The sequence below is a fragment of the Arachis stenosperma genome, chromosome 10, assembly GCF_014773155.1.
Source record: "Arachis stenosperma cultivar V10309 chromosome 10, arast.V10309.gnm1.PFL2, whole genome shotgun sequence".
Taxonomy (NCBI): domain Eukaryota; kingdom Viridiplantae; phylum Streptophyta; class Magnoliopsida; order Fabales; family Fabaceae; genus Arachis; species Arachis stenosperma.
Genome location: NC_080386.1, coordinates 9,217,055 through 9,241,853, shown reverse-complemented (window position 1 = coordinate 9,241,853; position 24,799 = coordinate 9,217,055). Strand labels below are relative to the sequence as shown.

At 29.6% G+C, this 24,799-nt stretch overlaps 1 protein-coding gene and 1 pseudogene across 1 annotated transcript; both read right to left on the bottom strand.

Annotated features, from left to right (window-relative positions):
• Window positions 1-4,226: 4,226 nt before the first annotated feature.
• On the bottom strand, window positions 4,227-13,411 carry LOC130956719 (uncharacterized; annotated as a pseudogene).
• Window positions 13,412-21,315: 7,904 nt separating this feature from the next.
• LOC130956718 (uncharacterized) lies at window positions 21,316-23,704 on the bottom strand. The gene is made up of 11 exons (XM_057883722.1): window positions 23,684-23,704; window positions 23,472-23,594; window positions 23,324-23,375; window positions 23,080-23,179; window positions 22,766-22,975; window positions 22,527-22,662; window positions 22,324-22,439; window positions 22,062-22,176; window positions 21,775-21,972; window positions 21,589-21,669; window positions 21,316-21,480 (listed from the first exon to the last, which is right to left on the bottom strand). Exons 1-11 carry the CDS (start codon window positions 23,702-23,704, stop codon window positions 21,316-21,318), a joined length of 1,317 nt encoding a protein of 438 aa, XP_057739705.1.
• Window positions 23,705-24,799: the final 1,095 nt, after the last annotated feature.

Here is a 24,799-nt window from a genome sequence, read left to right as displayed (position 1 = left end):
TCATTTACCCATGCTTTGAAGTCTTCGGCAGATGCTGACAAGTTAGTCGCCCCTTTTCTTTCTTCTATATGCATAATTTCATTGAAATCTCCCATGTAACAAAAAAATTTGACACAACCTTGTAATATAGCTTAACTCCTCCCACATTGAGAGTTTTTCATCTCTCACATGTGGACCATATTCTAGACAAATCGCACAATGAAAATTATCTTTGGTCATCACTCCTTTTCCACATAACCACCTATCTCCTTTATAACAATTTATCAACTTAAAAAACTGATTCATCCCATATTAACAGTAGGCCTCTGGATATTCCAGTAGAATTAACACACTCCTAACTAGCTCTATCATTATCCCCAAATCCTTGCAACATCAAACTTATTCCACACCTCTTTTTTTGTTTCTATCAATCCCATCATATTTAATCTAAACTTATTTTTAAATTTTTTTTATCATATTCAACTTTGCAACTCCTCCCTACCTCCTAATATTTCAAGAGTTTAAAATTATTTAAAAATTTTATTACACACCTGCTTTCAATTTTTTGGGCAGTTTCTTCTAATTTTTTCTTTAAATAAATGATAACAAAAAATAATTTTTTTGTAGTTAATCTTATGTACTCCTACTATAATTAATTACAATCAATATTAAATTAATAAAAAAATAAATTATATATATATATTCTGCGGATATAGTTATTAATAGATGAGGTTGAAATATAAAATTATAGGTTTGGTATATATATTACCGATAGATGATATAAGAGTGTGATATCTAGGATGTGCATTTAAATTTGTTTAAGTATTACTTAATAACTAATATTACGAATATTTTATGTTCAAATTTCAATGTATGAAAAATTTAGTTTAAATGAATCTCAGTGTTGATGAGCTAGTAAATAATAATTTAACTATTTTACACAAGTCTCATCCAATAACAAATGAAAAATTCATGAATTTATTATTATCTAGTTGTCTTTCATAAATTTCATTCATATAACATGACTTTATTAGTAGACATAAAAATTAGAGTTTGTTAGTAAACATAAAAATTAAAAGTAAGTAACAGTAAAATTTAAACTTAATAGTAAAATAACATAAATATAATTTTTATAAATTATAATTTATATATAAAAATATTAATTATATATAATAAAAAAGCAACCAAAACTATAGTTAATGTGAAAAAGAAACAATTTTAAAATATTCATCTAATATATTATTTAGATTATTATTTTATTAGTTTAATGTTGATGGTAATTAATTATAATAGAAATACACAAAGAATACACAAACTTAACCACAAAACCATTTTTTTTATTTTTGGTTTTCATTTATTTGTGAAAAGGATACGGATTAGTCAATTAGAAGAAGAAAATTTTGTTAAAGTTTGTTATTGCTAACCTATAACTCAAACACAATTTTATAATTTCAAATTCTCATTTTAGTTTTTTTCTCTTTAGTTTTTTAATTCTCTACTCAAATTAGAATTCGTTCAATTTGAAATTAAAAAAATATTTTATAATTAATCTTATGTACTCTTTATGTACTCTTATTATAATTAATTATTATCAATATTAAACCAATAAAAAAATCTAAATAAAATATTAACTAATACTAGTGAGCTGTCCGCGCGAAGCGCGGGACGCTTTGTTAATTACATAATAGTATATACTATTATATAATTCATATGAGTTTGCATTGTTTTGGAATCATACTTACTATATATATTGATTTTGAGTATAATGTAATTAGTCCCAATTAAGTACGAAAAAGCAGAAGGATAATGTTTCTTTTTTTGATATACGATATATATTCCCTCGGTTTATATCTTTTTTACTACTCATTCGATATGATATTGAGGCCTCCTATAATAATAATAATAACAATAATAATAATAATAATAAATAAAATAAAAAATTTCATTCTCTCTCTTTAAGAGATGTAAAAATAATATTCCTCTATCTTTTATTTATAAAATATGTATTTTCTTTTTATATACTTTTTAAAAAATCTCTTTTTTAATTTATTTAAATTTTTTTATTAACTACCATTAACTTTACCTATTTTTTAAGAGAAATTAATTTTTTTTACAAAAATATTATTTAGCAAAAATTTTACTTTTTATGATAAATTTTTATTTACTAAAATACTCTTTAATAAATTATCTTTCTATTGATTAAATTGTATTTTTTTCAAAATTTAAAAAAAAAAAAATTTTTGAATGATTAAATTATTTTTTTTAAGATACCTTTCAATAATTTTTTAATTATTAAGAAATTTGTTTTGTCAAGATGTGAAGGAATGAGATGTTTATTTTTTAAATTTTGGATTTATCCATCTCAACTTATTTTTAAATTTTGATAAAGTTGTTAATAATTTTCAATAGATTTATTAATCAAATTATTTATTACTATTAATTATTAAACATATTAACAGTGGTAACATTTTTTTAATTTAATGTTAAAATAATATATATTGAGTATTAAAAAATTAGTAGTAAAATAAAAAAATAATTATTAATAAAAATTTTAACAAAATTATAATTTAATAATTAAAAAATAATTAAAAAGTATCTTAAAAAAGTGAAATTTTTTATAATAATAATAATAATAATAATAATAATAATAATAATAATAATAATAATAATAATAGCGCCGATGACGCATGTTCCCATAATTCCATTAACTAAATCACCGCTTTATTCAGTTATAGTGTGTTAAACATGTTTTTATTTATCCATAGGAAAAGAACAGTAAATAACATTACATTACCAAAGTGTTGGGTTTAACTTTATTTTTGCAAGCAGAATACTCGTGGTTTAAATTCGGGATAAATATGTCACTTTTGAAGATATATTTTGAATTTGAATAGTTGAAAGTAATTAATAAATTTTTCATCGCCAAAATCTTCCCCCTCCCCAACTCCCCAAGACACACGCAAGACACATGACATCTTCCATCTTCGGTATCTATTTTTTTTTTGCATTTAGCAATTATTACCACCAACCCACATAAATGAGAATTTATTATCACCCACTCCTCCTCTCTATTCCATTAAACACCCTCTTTTTGAAAAACAGATCTGGCACTTATAAGAACGATTGTCGCTGCAAGCAGAGCAATTATTTGCAAGTTGATTTAGTTGATGGTGTATATATTGTTAACTTCTGAAGTTATACTTGATATAAAATTCGATCTTCTGTACTCGTATGAATCCAGGAGAGAGTATGGTTCCAGAAGAGTGTAGTAGAAATCAGTTTTTTCTTCCACATCTTTTGGCTAGAAAACTAATTTGAAGCGTAATAGAAATTTTCTGGAAGATGTGTTCTGTACTTCTTATTTGGTATTTTAAATTTTTTATTTTTAATTTAATGTTATTATGTAAATTATATGTTGTAATTACAACTGGAGAATCGATCTATAATCTGGATGAATTTCTATATAACCAATACTTAAAATTTAGGCATGTATTTAGTAAAATAATTAAATAAATTAAAATCTAACATGATAATGTGTCTACATCCCATTAATTAAGATACGTTGATAAAAGATACACTGAAAAAAACCCTGAGTTAACTTGTTGATCTGTTTTGACTGATCTGGCTAGCATATTTTTCTTGTGGCAAAAATATGCTACTTACCTATAAACCGCAATGAATTCCTTGTTCTTATTCTCCAGTTCTTGCCAAGGACTACAGTTGAAACATCAAGAAAAAAGTTGGTGTTTTGGTCAATAACCATCCACTTTCGTACACATCAGAATCCTGTAGGAGAACAGAAGTAAGGAATCCTGTTAATCAAACTATTTGCAAATGTATGCTTATTTGTTGAATACTATTCATTAATCAGACATTCATATGTTTTCCTAACTTTTATTTTTTCCTGTGCAGTGTGTGCCTGCAATATCAATAGTTTATGTATCAAATAAATGTGCCGAGATGGACAATGCATTATTATTTCTATGGTTGCACACACAGCGTGTTGTTTCAGGTATGTTTTTAGACTTTTAATTTGACATGGTGACTTCCTATGACAAAAGTTCCTGAAACAATAGGCTAATATGTTCTATACATTGGCATCATGATAGTTTATACTATACAACTTATTTTGGATTTAAAAATTCCTTGTAATGTAAGCGAAAAAAGTAATAAACAAAATTAACTATTAGTTACATAGAATGTACCTGGGATTGTATGCATTAGTAAATCATAGCACTTGTGATTTCTTATTCAAGATTTTTGAACACCTCTTTGTAAACCACGTTGTCTGTCTCCTTAACTCTATCATCATCATGACATAGAAGTATCTTTAGACCTTTTTTATTTGTAACCCTTGAAACGGCAACATACAATTGACCATGGGTAAAAACAGGCTTTTTTAATATCAAACCAACTTTCGATAACGATTGACCTTAACTTTTATTAATAGTCATTGCATAGGATACCATGATAAGGAATTGTCTACGTTGGAATTTGAACGGTATCCTATAGTCGGATGGGCTTAAAGTCATCCTTGGAATGAACACCTTTTGACTTGCGTTTTTTCCCGAGATGCTTTTTGCTTCTAATATGTGTTTTCCAAGCTTTGTGAGAACCATCCGGGTCCCATTGCACAAACCTGCAGAGTGATCGATGTTTCGAAGTAACATGATGGGAGTGCCTACCTTAAGTGTTAAGTCGTGGTTTGGCACCCCAGAGCACCTAATTGTGTTTAGGAGTTCAGGAGTGTGGACAGAAGCTAATATGTCATTATTGTTCTCTGTAGGGCATGCTTTGTCACTGCTAAAATATGTTTGTGCTTCAGTTGGGTTTAAACTCATCATGTACCTATTGATTTCATCAACCAACTCCAATGTGGGTGCGAGAATAGCCCGATCTTCAACTTGCATGTTACAGTTCATTCCGCTCGTCATTTCTGGGTAAATTTCTTTACAAATAGCAACTATGGGATCATCCCACTCCTTTATGAGGATGTCATCTGTAATTTCAACATTGTCCGCTCCATCCATAAATCTTTCACATCTCCCATCTCCAATGCTTAAAATCCAATATGCAAACTCCTTTAGTTCTATACAACTTTGATTGCCATTAGCCCCTTCTAGGCGCATGTTCTTCATAAGTGTCATCAACTTACAGCTATTCCAAATGTATGATGAATTAATTGTTGCATTTACAATCTCCTGTCTAGTCCCTTTAGGTATCACGGGTAATATTTGTCTAAAATCTCCTCCAAACACAATTGTCTTCCCTCCAAATGGTTGTTCTTCACTTCTTGAGTTGTTAAACCTCAAAATATCTCGCATTGTTCTATCAAGAGCTTCTATACAATATCTGTTCACCATAGGAGCTTCATCCCATATTATTAGCTTCGTCTTAATCAGCAAATCAGCTAATGGACTTCCTTGTTTTATGTTACATGTTGAAAACTCATCAAGATTTAGGGGGATTGCAAAACGTGCATGAGCTGTCCTTCCACCAGGTAGTAACAAAGATGCTATTCCGCTTGATGCTACAGTCAATACTATTTGACCTTTGGATCTTAACCCAGATGCTAAAGTCTTCCATACAAATGTTTTTCCTATACCACCATATCCATATAAGAAGAAAACTCCACCTTATTTTTTGTTAACAGCATCCATAACTTGTTTGAATACACCTTTCTGCTCATTAGTTAGCTGTGATAGTTGAATGTTGTATTCATTCGAAAGTCCACGTCTATCATAACAAAGCTCATCACATATTAGTCGATTCACTCCTATTGTGATCAAATCAGTTGAATATGCATCCAAATCAGGATACGGCATAGATTGAAAATCTTTAAGACTCTTATTGTGACTTTTCAACTTATGCTCAATGTCTATAAGAGTGAAATCCTTAAGCTCTTCGTTGGACAAAGTAAGGTCTATGCAAGTAAGATAAATTTATGAAGTGCATTGCAAAAATGTATAGGTTATTAATGTAGTATATAGAATAATCAAACTAATATTTCTAATTACCTGGGTTGTCAAGAATTCTTCTTTGGCGATGTAATATGTCATCGGAAAGCAAAGTCCATGTATTTTCCCTACATATTCAGGTCTTGCCATTGAATTTGAAAATAGTAGTGTTGCAAATAACTTTCGCAAATAATCTCCAGATCCCTAACTACTTGCTTCTTCGATTGCATCAATGTATTCTTTGTCATCATCCAATAGACCACGTGCGTAACATGCATCCCTGAATGTTTCGTACAAAACATCATCCACAGTTCTAATCTCTTCATAGGAAATAGGACCTCTCACAAAGTTTAAGAATAATCTTAAATAATAAATTTCACCAGACCCCGGTGGCACAAAAAAAACCCTACCAATAACCGAGTGTGATTTCCGTGGTGCCCAAACCCTTTCTTGTGCCTTCCAAACAAACTTTGTAGGAAACTCTGCATAAGTTAGAGAACGGGCTTCTTGGTATTCTTTGTTTGCCTCAAACCATCCCAAAAATATCGACTCCTTCACAGAAGCTTGTCTAGCAACCTCATCAAGATTCTCATGGTCTTTGAATATCACTGATTGCTCATTGGGCAAGTGAAATCCGAGCCTAATTACAGATGGATCTCTGTAATGAATATTATATCCAAAAATTCTCCACGCTGCCTCACATGGAGATATGTACCTACAGTTATAATACATGCTAACTTCATCAACTTCATCCTCCTCGGCATTTCCGTTTGCAGTTTTGTAGAAAGTCCCTGTAACGCGATCATTTTCTTTGTTCACATATTTAAACAAATACTTGATTGATCTTGATTGGTTACACCACTCAACATTTATGTGTGCCCTATATCTCAATAGTAAGAACCTATTGTGTGGAACCACATATCTATTGTCAAGGTCAACACCTGTTTTGGTGATTACCTTTCCGTCATCTTTGCGTCTATATATTGAATAACCATCGTCATCAATTGAGGTCGTCTCAACAAATTTTTTTGGGAAATGTCGGATACATTTGCTATTTTCCATGCAAGGCGAGTCTTTTCTAACAGAACCGCATGGGCCATGCATCATGTGCTTTTCCACAGCATCATAATATTCTGGGTCTTTATCCTTATCTGGAATTTCTGCTGATATAATTCGATCAATGTCCTCTCCAGTAGGATATTTATCATCACGATGTAAGAATATCAGTATGTGAGCGTGAGGAAGTCCACGTTTTTGAAACTCAATAGTATATACAACTGCAAAAAAGATTAAAGTAAAAGTGGTTTGGTTAGACCTTATTAATCCTATTTTGAGTATGGTGTTGGAATAATGTCTCAAGAGGCTATCTAAAGTTTTTTTTAAGATGCCTATTAAAATAATAAAATATAGATTCAATCCCTACTAAAATTTTGACTTTTCACCAAATTTCAAACAAAAGTCATAGTTTTACTATCTTCCACACTTTAACATATGGGTTCTAATACTATAATAAATCTGTTCGTGCATGGTGCATCCAGTGGTGATTTAAGTCACCGAGTATGTGAATTGAAACATGGCATGATACTAAGATCCTCCCTATATATGTTCTAATACTTTCTCAGATGTAATCAGCAACCATTTTTTCTCTAAATAAAAATTGTTTGAATAATTAAACTTTTACATGCACAATATTCGAATCTGCCTACAATATTTTTTGGTATGCCTAAATCACATATGAATGAATAATTTATCTGCAATGACTCTTCCAAAAATTTTCTTCGTCTTGATTTCTTTGATTACTTGATCTAATTTCACTTTAAAAGCTCTACAAACCATGTCTGGTCGGTCCTTTGCATTTAACTCTCTGTTCCTTAGAAAATCTTCAAGCTCTGGCCATTTTGGATTGCATGTAAATGTTATGAATAAGTCTGGGTATCCCACAACTTTGCAAATAGCCATTGCATCTTGATAATTTTGTATCATGTACCTAGGACCTCCCGTAAATGATGACGGTAAGATAATATGCTTCCCTTGAGATGACGAGGTGGTTTCCCCATTGAGAACTGCTTCTTTTAAACCCTTATATAATTCACATCTTAATTTTTCTTGCTCAAGACGTATGAAATTGAGTCTTGCAGACTCAATCATTGAATAGCTGTCGACTAAAAACTGTTGAAATAATCTTCTTGAATACAACAATGGTGATCCATCGGCCAATCTTTCTTGTATCTGAAATGCAAAGAATTCTTTCATTGTAACTTCTTTTCTACCTTTGCCACCATTTGTAAATCTCTTGTTAAGCATTATATCCTCTTTATAGCCATCCTCACCATATGGAAACAACAATGGATATTGTAATCCTAAGTAAGCTGGATTAAGTTGATTGATGCGTTGTAATCTTCCTCCTTTTGTCTCAATAATAATGTCACGGTCAGTCCTATCCACATCGAAATCTCCTACGATTAATGCAGTTACCTCATTGGTTGTAGGTAAGTTATATCTTCTACCATCCCTCCCTCTTTTACCCAACAATCTAAACTTTACATTGCATGTTGAGTCAGCGGCCATTGACTCCCTAACCATTCGAAATGCTTTTACTAAGACATTGTTCTCATCCAGCATATCCTTTAAGTCTTTAACAATGTCTTTGTGTATGCTGTTCTTTTCTTCTCTACTGAAAGTAATTTTTTTTATTAATGAACAGTATCTAATAAAACCAGGATACAATAAATTAAATATTGAGAGAGATTTCTATTGGCGTAGGATACAATAAATTCAAATAAAAAATATTTACTTAAATAGTTGGATATTTATACCAAAATTAATTTGTATTTATTTAATAATTTATTGGCCAAATAGTTTTTACAGCATATGTGAAATAATAAGAAAACTAAATAAGTAAATAAATTTTCTTTTGTGTATATAAGTAAAATTAACTATTGAGAGAGACTTCTATTTAGCGTAGGATTGAGTAAATTTAAATAAAAAATATTATTTAAATAAATCAATAACCAAATTAGCAAATTAATCTATAATGGTTGAGAATTATGTATTCCTTAAAGATTAGTTATGTACCTCACAATAGATATGCTATTTTGTATCTCATTTTGGGTATCAAAGACATAGAGCTGTGCGAATTTAGCATTGTTGCCTTCTGGTGGTATAAGGCTACCCATCAGATGATAATTTTTCCCACACAAAATGAAAGTAGGAGGACCCCGTGAACAATTAATTCTGCGATCAATCTTTGCCCCCATTGACATGAATTGAAACATACTATTGTATGCTCTTATGTTTTCACGAAAATGTTTGCTCTTGACACCATTTCCATACAATAAATCATATAAGACCTTAGAAGCTTGTTGTAGTAGTGGTGTTTGAACTTGTCCTCCTCTACAACATGTTGTATACTTTGGTGCACTTGTATTATAATGCTTCTTTGATCTTTCATCATACCAGAAAAGAGCATGGCAATGTTCACACTCATGAATTACACACCCCATGTGCAAATATTCTGTTGAGGCCCAAAAGATAATTATTTATATGTATTTGCAAATGTTGAATTGGAGATGCAGACCCAATAACACTAATTATTCTATAAATAGCTCCTCTAATATACCTTTGTTAACATGGGTTTGACTTGGTTCTACATCGCATGCTATATGTGATGTGGAATCTATTTCTCCAACTATTTTACACACATTATCCCAAATTAGTAGTAAAATGTACAATTTTTCAACCTAGCCAATTGAAATGAAAATACTCTGATCCAACATAACTTTGAGAATTATCTTTAGTAGAGTGGAAAAATTTACCTTCTTTTCTATCTTGTGATTTGGTTCTTTTGTCTCTTTGCCCCTTTGTTGTTTGCTCTATCATTATGAGACTCTATTGTTCAAGTATCTTAAATAACCCATTAATAATAATCCATGAAGTTAAAACATTTCATTGGCTTACTTGTATTTAGATTATTCTCACCACATGGGTCCCGTGTGTGGACCATGTCTTTGTTGATTATGTTTGGCATCATGATTCCAAATGAAGTTGTATTATCTATAATTGTCGATGAGCTGTTTATATCTATTAATTAGGATCCATTCAATCTTGGTCACAGACATAGCATTATGGCATAGCACTTTTATTTCTCTACTAAACACATTTGATAAAAGCTGACATTGCAAACCTGATACAGAGTTGGCTATGTTTGTGACATGAAACTGTTCTTTAGAAACTTTACCTGCAGATCAATGGGCTAAAATCATCCCCTTTTTCTTTAGCACAAATGAAACAGTGCTATGCATTTTATAGATTATTAACCCGATTCTATTTTATAAACATGTTACTATTAAATATGTTTTACACTTGTGTATTTTTTTCTCATTTTATAAGACATTTTAAAATCTTTAATCAAATTTATATTATAATTTTTTTTGTGATATATCAGCATGTAAATATAAATAGTTCTATTGGGTGACTATAAATGAATTTAGCATTGATTTAATCATTATCATGCTTACCAAAAGGGATGACATTCAGTTCTTGAATCCTTTTGCTAGCAAGTTTTGTTATCCTGACTCTCCTAGCATTTTTTGATTGCTCGATATCTAAAAATAAAAACATTCATGATTTTATATATAAAAAAAATCATAACATGAAGTTATACTAAAAAAATGAGGAATTGTGCAATAAATAGTTTGTTAATTTATTGTCTTTTGCACTACTGCACAATTACATAATAAAAGTTGAATATGTACATGCATTCTATTAAGAGTCGCTGTCTTACTGTAGTTACTTTTATTAACGTGTAATTGAAACAATAGTCATGTGAAATTTAAGTCAATTTACTGTTTATAAATTTGTTTTTTTTTTTGGCATGGTAGTTGACTATCATAGTAGATTGGATATAATAATAGTATAAGCTTTTTTATTACTTATACTCTTTGGGTTGAATTTCACAACATAAAAATCTCTCTTTATTAAGAAATAGTACATTAAACATACCCTTCACAATTTTTTATGATAAATTTTGATATTTTTTAATAGAAAATTCAGTTGAGTTTTGATTATGCAAATTTAAAATTTAAAGAATAACAATTTAATTATCCATTTGCAGAATAATTTGTTAATTAGATTGTACACGAATACACTATGAATGAAGAAGAGCTCAATAGGTGCAACTTAATATATACCATTCTAAATTTCACATACTTATTTTTTTTAGATTATTAATATCTATATAATACAAAGTTCTTAACAACTTAGTTCATTTAACGTGTAAACAAATTTGTTATTTATATATTTACATTTGCTATTTGAATTTTCCATAAAAAAAACTCTATTTATTAAGAAATAGTACATAGAACTTATCTGATATATATTCTTTTATGATAAATTTTGATATATTTTTTAAATAGAACAATCAATTGATTGTTCCATTATGTGCAATTTAAAAATTAAAATAACAAATTATTTATTCATTTGTAGAATAATTTGATAATTAGGTTATACACAAATACACCATAGATGAAGAAGAGCTGAATAGAAGCTAGAGTATTAATGTATTTTCTTGAAGGAATATTTTTTATTTAAATTTACTATTTGATTATTTTCTAAATCCTATATTCTCATTCACTGTGAAAGGAGTTTTGTTTAATGAAATAAAAATATATTGATTAGATATCTACTAAATATTAAGTTAGTATAATTTTACAAATCGAAAAAAACTCAAATAGTAAATGAGTATGGTCTATTAATGTCTAAATAGGAATCTCTCTCAATAGTTGATTTTACTTTTATACAAAAAAATTATTTACTTTTACTATGGTGAAATAGATACAAATTTATATTAACCACTCTAAATTGTATATACTACTTTTTTATTGGGTTATTAATAGCAATGCAATAAAAAAGATTAATCACTTAATTCATTTAACGTGTAAAAAGATTGTTAATTATATATATAATTTTTCTAAGAAAAAATAAATTAATGTATGAATCAGTTCTTGCAAATAACCCATTCTATAAGTCATTATATGAAAACTTAATGAAAATTGTTAACGTGATTCACCTTGTATGTAAATGCTTTGGCAGCTAGCAATATCCTCTGTGGTGTCCACATTATTTGTTTCATATACTATTGGGTCTAATATCTCCATATTGTAAGAGCGTCCAAAACCACCATAGTTACATTTTTTGATGATGGAAGATTCTGAGCTTGTAAAATTGCTTCAAACTAATCATTGTAGAGAAGCAAGTTTATACTTATTATAAAATACAAATTATTATTGCTGTTCTTACTTATTATATATTTTAATCACTCAATTTTGTGCATAACTATAAATGTAAGCAATGTACAAAAAAATCAAAGAACATACCATATGAAGTCATATGTAATTTGGATTGTCTTTTTCCAGCAAGCTTGAGTGCCCTTTCCCTCCTACAATTATTTGTCTCCTCTGTCAAAGACAAAATTTATCTAAAAAAACTATATACAAAAGACATAGTAAATAAATCATATAACAGCATAAGCTCAATCTACCATAAATCTATTTAATATCAGATTGTAGAATATATGTACTCAAGAAATAGGTTGGAGAATTACTATGGTTAAACATACTGCCATGTTACTTAAGAAATACACAGTCTATTTAGGTTGTTGTATTCATTTCTGGGTTTCTACCTTTATTCTGTGGAATACTCCTCCAATCTTGTGATGATGTAATTTTTCCAAGTGGAGAAATGTACTTGGTCAAGCTTTCACCTATTTTTAAATGTGGCGTTGGTGTAACATCAACTCTTGTATATTGCTGGTTCTCCTTGCTATGTTGGCCAAGTGTCGTCGTTCTCGTTGAATTGATTGTGACTGAAGCTACATTTTTTTGTTTGAAAATAATAATTTTGGTTAGACCACTTTCCACGTATGTCATACTATTGTTGATGTCCTTCTAGCTTAGTTAAAATTGTAGTTACTTAATGCTCCAGAAGTGAGCTCCAGCTGATGATTTTGTTCTTCATTTGTTTCGTCATTTATTGTTGCAAATTTGTTTATCCAGGTGTGTGCATTTTCTAATAACTCATCCACCTTTCTCTTATTATTGCAATTTCTCCATTCTACATATGAATAAATTTATTTTCAAAACATAGTATTCTATAATTTTTTTATATAAGTATGTGAAATTATTCTGACTTTAAACTACTTGAGCTAATTGTCTCTCCTGCTAAATGAAGTAAAGATTTTCTCAAAAGAATGTATTGTAAGCTTCAGAAACATATTTAAGGAATGACTTCATGAAGTATATTGCTTATAAGTACATACCTGCAATATTTGGCAGTGAGTTTAGACTGATACTTTGAAGAGGTAGTCTGATTGTGGCTTCATTATCTGTGCTCATTGTTGCCTTCCATGGTCTCTTTCTCTTTACATTTAGATAGTCTCTTCTTTGTTTCTTTGCCATGGCAGCAGTTGCTCTGTCCATTCTTCACTTGAGGGTTTTGGTCACAACCCAGATAGTTTTTTCAATATGCTATTTTTGAGTCTTTTATAAGAAATTCTTTCCTAACATGTAATGCAAATCTATAATAGAAATTGTAGATAGTTTTTTTTATCAAAGCTGCTTGATAAATAACTCTTAGACCCTTCTTGTAATTTTCACCATTTCTATTTTATTCATCTTCTCTTTAACTTTATTAGACATGTTTTGTTGCTGCATAGTTTATATCTATATTTTAATACTTTACTTTTAAATCCATTTTATCCTGCATAGGTTTTGTTGCTGCATAGTTTATATATTATTTTAACATTATCCAGTTACATAAATTTTTTGACATGCTCATTTCAACCAAATTATAAAATTAGTCATAATTAAAAAAATTATTATTTTTATTAATTTATAAATATACTCAAAATTCTCAGTTTTTTATCTTCTAAACATAATTACTATTATCATATCATTGTTATTATGAAATTTTTTTTTGAAAATTTAATATTTTATTCACTTTTATTATGTTACTTCAATTATTTTTTCGTACATAGATGGCATATTGCAAAGTGCTTATCTTATAATCAACTATAATGATAAATATCCAACTCTGTTAAATTGCAACATAATTTTTTATTTTGATAAATTTTATGACTTAAAAAAATAGAATTGGTGTAAAAACTTTTCCTTAATTTACTTATAAGATAAAGAAAAATAAATTATATTTTTTTGGGCCTCAATTTTTTAACATGTTCATTCCAACAAAATCATCTATGTAACTGGAGACATTTTCAACTCTAATATCATATTAACTATCCATATGTGTACATTGCAGATTTTGAAAATCATTATTATTCAATATAGTCTGTGACTTAACTTTAAATTGGATTCGGATTCAATCCTCTCCTAAATCAAGTGTTCATTTATATATCTTCTTTTGCTATTTTTTGCAACTTAAAGCAAGCTTTAGTCTGTCATGTTCTTATATCTTAATTTTTTTTCTGTGGTTAACATCTAGATTAGTCATCAGTCAATATATTGGATATATATAATTAACTAATATATATGTATGGTGATTTTTTTAGATCTCATAATAAAGTGTGATTATTCGGTCTTTATTGCATGTTTATTTTGCCTCTTGGTCTCACCATCATATGTTTTCATATTTGGGTACTTCACGTGTTATTAGTTTACCTTCATTATTTTTAGTCAATTAAGTTCAAGATAATTGGTTGTTTTAGTCTTAATATGATAGTTCCTTTGTATAGTTGAAATATAACATTATCGATGTAAATATAAATAGCAAAACTCAAAATATTCATAATATCACAACATAAGAACACCACACTACATATTATAATAAAAGAAACATATTCATGCTGCATACCTCTCAATACCAAACAGCAACTACTGATCACATAGCAGTAAGTAGTTCATTAACAAAAAGATATTAGGACTAAGCAAAGATAGACTAAACATAACAATAACAATTTACCTACGAACATAAATTATAACAACACAACTTAAAAACATCATAAGCATCTGGTCCTTGCTTTAACATTGGTTTCATCAAACCATATAGAGTCCTTCGGAGTGTAGAGTGTAGGACTTGATATTAACATTCTCATCCCAGCTGTGATGCAGTATATGATCCCTTCTAGATATCATGTATTTCAGTTTTGAAACTAAGATATCAGTCCTCTTCGCATCATTTGAACCACAAAAAAAACTTCGATACTCTAGGACAGAAATGATATCCTTCCCTAGAAATAGTGTAGGTTGATATGGCATTGCAATACCTGAAACCTTTAACATTCTATGCCACCCTAGCTCATTGTCATCAACACGGCTCAGCTGCCACATTACAACCTGCCTGGTGAAGCCTATGTTTAAATAGGACATGAAGCCGACTCCATTGTTATAATGTGTAAGAGAATGGTAGGTTAACTTTGCATGAGATGGAATCTTTTCTTCATATGTTAACTTTTTCTGCAGGGAGAAAATGACAATGCTACGTGGCTCTATATAGTTAACTCCTTCCCAACCAATCCAATAGACTGATCCCTTGTCGACAACCGAGTTGGGACCAAGTTTTTTAACATCGCTGTGAAATTATTCACAATCTTTCCAAGCAGCATCAAATGAATTGTACAATGTCCATGACATGGACTTGTGGAAAAAATACTTTTTTGTAAACATGTAGAATTTGATACTCAATGGTATCAAACAAATACCCAAAAGCATAGAGGGAGACCGCATGGCAACGGTGTTTTTTTGCCTCATCCGAGACATAGTTCACATTGCGGGTAAGCGGATTCCAGATGAGCAACATAGAGTTTAAGCCATCTTGGGAAAACCTAATACATAGGTTTCCATTATCAGATCCTATCATTGAGTAAAATCCAAAATGATTTATATCGACAGGTAAATTAAGCTAAACCTTCTCTCCATTTTGTGGATTTGTCCTCAGAAGGCATTGGGAGTTGTCATTAGTTGGAGGGTATCCAACACCAATGATAAGTGTGGTGCTCCTGTTCTTATTTTCTTGGTAGTTCAGCTTCACAAACAATGTTGTGGAGAGCTTGTACCTCCATGTTTTATTAAGAGTCCTACACCTTCCAGCTGTTTTTGGGTTGGTCTTTACCAAGATCTTCCATAATAGGTCGTCATTGAGGTGTGGAAGGGGCACTCTCTTTGGTGGTATATCACTCATTCTTTTGATTAAGGACCAGAATTTTGTAGATAATAATTTGGATATAGTATAAGCTTTCTTATTGTTGCTTGTTTCCATACTCATAGCAGGTTTATATATACATCCGTTGTCAAGTACTTTGTACATGATACCATATTTTAAATAGTTGAATCTTAATGATGGAATTGTGATCCAAAGGATGGAAACAATGGTCATTTTTTTAAAAAAAAATCATAAACCTTGTGTGATTCCCAATGTAAAGGGCTAAAAGAAATATCTCTACATAGGACAGAGTAAAAGCTATATTACCTTGCATATTTCTATGATTTGTACGTAATTTACATATTTTTTGATAATATAATTTTTTCATTTTTTTATGTTTGGTTTAAAGATATCACTCCAAAGCAAATAAATACCTGATATTAAAAAAATGAGTATAAAAAAGATTGTGTGTTTGACAATATCCAAGCTTTATCTGGGCAATATCAATCTTTCACTCTTTTTCTTAAGTTTGACTTTTACCTTATTATGTTACATTTAATCACTACATTTGCTTGTCCAGGTACCAATAAGATTTGATTTGTATCCCCTTTAGTTCCATGCTAAAGCAAATGTCTTTATCCCTGAAAATATGAAAGTAACTATTGTGAGTCTTTTCAATTACACTTATGATAGCTAGCCTATCTATCACTCATTTAACTTTCTTTGATTCTAAGTAATGAAACTTTTTCATGCTATACTAATTTTTTATTCATCTATCAGTTAATATCCATTGGTCTGATATTTTATCCCCTTCAATTACAACATGTCGTACAATGTAAATCCTCTTCATAGGTATTTCCTTTTGCAACTTCCTTATTGAGCTATTTGCATGTTAACAATTCATTATTTTGGACTTTGACTATATATAAAAAAAAAATTTCATCTAATATATATAAAAATATTTTTTTATCTCCTCTGTGTGTGAGTAAGCAAAAGAGGAAATTGCAGGAATATTGCAAATGTAATTACAAATTTTTAAAATTTCTTATTTTTATCCAAATGTCTTGCTTTAATAATGGACAATTTGAATATTATTCATAACAAATTAGTACTACAATATATGTTTATTTCTAACTCAAAACAAATTAGTACTACAATATACTGAAACTATTTTATTTGAAGGAAAAGGATTTAATTTTAAAAATATCTAAAAATTTTATATGATCAATTATTTAAACTGGAACCAACAGATAGATTTAAAAAAATTTATATTTTTTGTTATGATTTTTATTTCCTATATTTATTATGCTACATTGTGAGTCACTTAAAACTATTTTATGGGTAACTTCATTTTTTAATTATGTTTTTCATATCATCAATTGATTATGGATTTCCATTTTTTTTAATTTCTGTCAGTGTATACTCCAATTGGGCCAGCTAAACCCAAAACCCAATAGCATATGTATCTTTGGACTGCAATTTCATGGGAGCAAAACTAATGTTTACTTAATCTATGTATATAGCACAAGATTTTGTATTTATTTCCATGTTATAGTTAGAATTAATCCATCTTTACTCTTTTGAAAACACTCGGATAACAATTAGACATTAATAAAGGTAATTTTTGCCTTCTCAATAAAGTGAATGATATCTAATTATAATTGGTCAACGGTAGCATAACTCATCACTTCAATTGTATGATATCACCATGCTTGTCCTTTTGTTATTATATGTATAATAAAAAACTAACCACTTAATTCATTTAACGTGTGTTCTAAAAGAGCTCAATAGCTATTGTCATTTTAATGACTAAATTTTAGTTGAAGTTAAATTAAAACTAAATATTCACATCAACTTAAATGGAATTGAGTATAAAAAAATGTGTGTTTCACAATATCCAAACTTTATTTGGACAATATCAGTCTTTTACTCTTTTTTTTTTTGAAGTTTGACCTTTATCTTATTATGTTACACTTAATTACTTCATTTTCAGGTTCAGGTAGATTAAGATTTGATTCGTATCCCCTTTAGTTCCATGATAAAGCAAATGTCTTTATCCCAAAAATGTGAAGGTAATTATTGTCAATCTTTTCAATTACACCTATGATAGCTAATCTATCTATCACTCATTTAACTTTCTTTGACCCTAAGTAGTGAAACTTTTTTATGCTAGACTAATTTTTTATTCATTTAGCTGTTAATATCCATTGGTCTGATATTTTATCCCCTTCAATTACAACATGTCGTACAATATAAATCCTTTTCATATGTACTTCCTTTTGCAACTTGCTTATTTAACGGTGACGTATGACAATTCATTATTTTGGACTTGGACTGAATTCACCCTTATTCACAACATTTACTATATATAAAAATCTTTTTCCATCTGCTATATATAAATTTTTTTATCTTCTCCAAAAGAGGGAAGTAACAGGAACATAGCAAATGTAATTACAAATTTTTAAAATGGTTTATTTCTATCCAAATGTCTTCCTTTTATAATGGACAATTTGAATATTATTCTTAATTTATTTCCTTTTAATGTTTTCATATATATTTATTTTTAACTTAAAAATTTTATAGTTTGTCAGGCTTTTACATTGAATTCTTATACAAATTCCAAAATAATGTAACTAATATAGGCTACTTTTAACTTTATTGCCCCTAAAGAAAACTTTCTTAATGATTTAATGGCAATGAATCTTGATCGTATCTAAATAGGTTTGCTTGTCAATTTATCCAGCATTTTCTACTTAGCCAAAAAAAGATAGAGCACAGTCCATCTTTTTCATCCCAATCTAACATACTAAATGGCAATAGCTTTATGATGCATCTATTTAGGGCCATATTAGACATTGTTTATGGTAGCTTTGACCTTCTTTGTTTTCTAAATTTTAAAAAGGTGGATTTTATCTATTCTTGACTTCCTTCTCGATTCAATTGTCTCATTTCACTGAAATTGCTCATGAAATTTGAAATTGTATTCTGCCCAGAAACATAATATCTTGCTTTCTTGATGTGTTATGGTCAATTGAGTATCTAAAAAAACTTGTAAATCTTTGTAACTGATAAATCAAACTTTTTTTGTTATAAGATAATACAACAAACACGTTACTGGTACACTTTTAAAATTGGGGGATGCATCTGCATTGCATCATTTATATCTATGGACACAAATGCATGTGTTATCACAATGCTCAGTTCACTTTCCCAAAATAAGAACTACTTTTATTCGTTTTTTCTAACTTAATAGGATATGAATTACTATATTTATTTTTTGATTAAATTTCACATATTAAAAAGCACTATTTGTATAAAAATATTGCATCGATCTTATCTAATATATATTTTTTGATAAATAAAAGTGCTATGCCATAATACTATGTGTGTGACCAATATTAAATGGATCCTAATCAACAGATATAAACAGCTCATCTAGGATTATATTTTATTTTGTTACATTTTAATATATTTTTTAATATTAAAATCAATTGAGTGTTCATTATGTGACTCCAAATTAAAATCTCAATGAGTATCAATTTGTTTATCCATTTTTAGATTAATTTGCTAATTGGGTTATCCATTTATTTAAGTAATGTTTTTTATTTAAATAGATACAAAATAATTTTGGCCAATAAATTATTAAATAAATACAAAATAATTTTGGTTTAAATATGCAACTGTTTAGATCTAGTTGACACTCACAATGTCCAAATAATTAAGTATTCCTTAAATTAAGTTGTAAATTATTCAGGACATTATCATTATTATTTTGTGATACACCTTTTGATCACTACAGAAACCTTAGAACTATCAAAGGCATATGATATTTTCACTTTCATGGGATACAATTGAAAAAGACATGTTGATCTACTTGGATTGTTAGTCGTAGAAACATAAGTACTTTGGATAAATTTTGCCATCAATAAAGGAGCTCACATATTGTCCATTACTTTTATCCCAATCTCAATTGTACTAATGTTATAAATATACAACATTTACTCTTTTTAATTAGACATGTCTTCTTTTATCATTTAAATTGTTATGTTTCTTATAAATGAAAGCAAGTTTCTTATAGTTTATCATTCTTTTACATAGGGTTCCTTTAGAAATTTCAAAATAATATAACTATTATAGACTACTTTTAACTTTATTGCTCTTAGATAGTTTTCTTAATGCTTTAATGGCAATGAATCTTGATCATATCTGGATAAGCTTGCCTGTCAGTTTAGCCTGTCTTTTATACTTACAGCACATCATATAGAGCACAGACTACTCTTTTCATCCCAAACTAACATACTAAATGGCAACAATTCTATGATGAACAGATTTAATTATTTTATTAGACATTGTTTATGGTAACTTTGACCTTCTTTGTTTTTTGGATTTTTAAAAGGTGATTTTGGTCTATTATTGACTTCTTTGTTGGTTTAATTGTCTCATTTCACTGAAATTGCTCATGAAATTTGAAAACATGTTCTGCCCAAAAAGATAATGCTTGACTTTTTTTGTGTTATGGTCAATTGAGTATCTAAAAAATCTTATAAATGATAAACCAATTTTTTTTATAAGATAACACAACAAACATGTTAATGTTGCACTTTCAAAATTCGGGGATGCATCTGCATTGAATTCTTGTACATCTATGGGCAAAAAAAGCTTAGGATTGTAGGATCATAATGAAAGCATGAATCCTGTTATGGGAGTTGTCCTCAGTTTATATACATTGAATTTTGTTCTACTCTAAACTAACTATAAGTAGTGCGCTGACACATTTTAGGTGATATTATATAATTACATATATGTTTCTTTAGCATGGTTCATAAAAGATATGCTTTGCATACATACTTTTGAGATGATTTGGTTAAGCACAATGTATACACTGCTAAATATATAACTGCCCACTCTTACTTTAATATGATAACTCTTGTGCCTGTTAAATAATTTTAATCGTTTCTTTCCGAACTTGTTTCGATCTGGATATACTTAACTATATTCATCTTGGGTGTAAGTGGTAAAAACAGAATGATAACAACAACATATATGTAAAAGAAAAAATTAGATATCATTTTAGTGGTCAATTAAACTAAAGACTGGCAATCCAAAATGTAATACAAATTCTAAAATCAAAGTCAACATAATTCACTAACAGAAAGCGATAAAATTTACTAATAATTAGAAACTAACATCACATAGTCTAACAATCACAACAATCCACATCTTAGATTTAGATTTTCTGTCTCTTATTAGTCTTTCTGGTGAATTTGTTGGTTGAGAATTGTCCTTCCTCATCATTTATGTTGGTGCTTGAGAAGCCACATTTCATATCATTGGAAGTTCCTTTAACTGGGGTTTTGCTTTTGAGACTTGATACAAAAGCTTCCATAGGATCCTTTAAACCAAATAAGCAACAAAATGTGTTAATCAATCTGAGTCTTGTTTTTAACAGTCTTGCAACTATTTTTAAAAACAGCAAAGATGTTTTTTATTGAATCCATACCATATTAAACTGATTATCACTATTGGTCTTGATATTAATAATGTTTTCTGAAATATCAATCGAGTTGCTACAACCCATCTCCTGTGGACAGGAAAAGTATAATTCTATTTAAAATTAACACCAACCAACTCAACAAAAACAAAAATGGTAGACACAATTAAAGAAATGAACCACTACCCAACTTACAGACGGGTTTGCCGATACATTGGAATGCTCTTCTTTTTGCAAGTATTTATCTATCAGATGCTCATCATCACATATTTTAATGACAGGATAAACTTGGTCAAAATGCTTGATATTTCCAGATTTAATATTAATTTTAAATAAATCTTTTTTATCCATCATATTGTCTAGGGAGGAGGGGTATTCTCCCTCACCGGTATCCTGCAATAAAAAAACTCTTTTCTAGTTTAGTTTACGAATGTTGAATTGGATATATTTTCTTTGAAAACCTCAACTCGGTATGCACTAACCTCTTCTTCCCTAACTTGGTCTGCTTTCTTTCCACAGAGTTGTGTTGTTTCCCTGTCCCAAAGCAGTAGGCTGATGCTCCTGGTACCATCATACACCATCACTTCGACCTTGAACCTGCCAGTAGACAAAAACTCCCACAACTAAGTCATTCTAATTTTTAAATTTTTCTAGACTTACTATACTAAATTGTCTATATAGAGAATAGTTCCAAACCTAATAGATGCAGATCCATGTGTGTGTCCACATTTAGTACATTCATACCTATCTCCAATAGGAGTCTCAACTTTCTTCGAACATTTTCTATATGACTTATAAAACCAATCATTTTTACCTACATTTATAGCAACAATGGTGCCAACAATCCAGCACGTCCCTTCCTGAAAAATGTTACTTAAAATTGGTGATTGTTTGAACCCATGGTATGGTAACATATCAAAAGTATTTCACATGTATATATGTATTACCTCTTTTGAATTTAGAGTCTGTTCAACAGTCTTCACGACAATGACACCATTGTTCAGCTCATCAGTCGCGGACCATGCCCCTTGGGTTGTAACTTGACTAATCCTAGATGTAGTTGCAGGTGCAATATTAAGCAGTCTGAACATTACATTGTAATTGTAAGAATGAAGTTGTCCTTATGAACATTAACTTCAAGGTGTGAAAGGTTAATAACAACAAATGCGAAAGAACTGGTACTAACCTGTTTTTAAAACCAAGTACCTCTTCTAACTCTAAGTCGACATGGACCTTAGATATGGAAAAGTTGCTTTGGACAGATGTCTTTCCATTCCACCTTGATGCCTCGAAGTATTGCAATACAACAATAAGGGGTTCTTCCCTTACATCTTCTAGGTGTGGAAGGAGGTGATCAACCGTTTCTCTGAATAGAGTACAACCAATCTTGTTGCCCCTGTTAAAGAAATCAAAATGAAAAAAAGATTACAAATTTGACTATTTTCATTATATTGTGTATATTTATTTAATAGTAATATATCTTTGGGTTTGGGATCATACTCTAAATCTTCCAAAACAACTGCCAATCGCCTAGTTTCTTTTCCTTTGCTGGTAACCAACTCTCGTGGATCCTCTTTCCCAACAACCTCTGCAATCATGTCTAGAAAGAAAACACATTGAGTATAGTCAAAATCTGAGGATGAACTCACTATAGTATTAAATACTAAGATAACTTCCAGATTTTTTGCCAACAATATAATACACACATATTAAGATAGCTTTTAGTAACGCATTTTGAACTAACCAAACAGTTCGGTATTGTCAAGCTTTTCAGCATTTAGTAACTCAGGAATAGTCTTCAATCAAAATTCTTCAAGGGAATAGCTTGGATTTTCGACTGGACTTACAATGGTCCTATGTGAGAAAGTGAGGACCCACTTTACTGAAGTTACCCTAGACTTGATCTTGTTATCAACAACTATGAAGTTACTCATCACATACATGCAGAACTCTCGGATGTTACCCAACCACTTTTTCAAAATCGGGTTAGGAATTGAAGCATGAATCCTATCACCCTGAAAGATGTTTAGTTGGAATAGTCAATAATCAAAAGAGGGTAAAAAAAATATAAATACCATTACAAAGGATTTTTTTAATAACATACCTTAATATCCTGAAGAATCATCTCAATTGATCCCACTTCTTTTTCGTTGAACTTGCTAGGATTCTCCCAGAATCTTACCACGTATACCTTGAAATTTCAGGTTAGTTTTTTTGCATTAACATCACATAGGCAATCATAACATTTAGCCATTTTGTGTGATTTGTACCAAAGAGGAAGATGAAACTATTCCTATTTTTCAAGAGATGCGAACAAAATATTTTAAAAGCAGGGTAAAATGTGGGTTTGCATCAAAGAACTCTATTTATATTGATGTCTCACTTATCTTTTTATTTGAAATTGAATTCTTTTATTTTTATTTTTATATTATACATTTGCCAAGAGTAGCTACTGCCACTTGGCATGTATTGGCCATTAACATTTGCCAAGCAAATAACTGCTCCACTTGTCAAATACTTGATCATCTAATGCTCTCCTATTATATATAGGAAGATTTGCCAAGAGTAGCTACTGCCACTTGGCATGTATTGGCCATTAACATTTGCCAAGCAAATAACTGCTCCACTTGTCAAATACTTGATCATCTAATGCTCTCCTATTATATATAGGAAGATATTCAATATATTTTTTATATGTATTTCAACATGCTGTGTTCTATAAGTAGCCACGACTCTTACTAGATGCCACTATGCAATCTTTTTTCTAGGTTTAATATTTGTGAACTCGTTAATTATGAACTAACTTTTAACTATTTTGTCAATTAATAACACTCTCTCATTCTCAATCTCTCGACAAATCACCTCACGTATTATAACATCTTCCGGCTTCATGTTGCATCACCCAACCGCAATCTAATTTAATGTCACAATGTAACTTAAAATTTATTCAAATTTTTACCCATTCTTTACTCTTTCTTTTTTAATTAGAACCCACGTGCAGTCAAACGTCTCACTACTTTACAATGAATTTAGTTTCACAACAAAACTGAAATCATTTTACAATAATCCCTATATTTTTCTTAAGGAATAATCAAACCCAATTGAATACCTTCTCCTTTTTTGAAAATTTATCACAACATCACGTGAAAACATTTATGTCTATTTTATAATACAAGAAAACACGTCTATTGCCACGCTTTTAAAGCATGGCGAAAAGCTG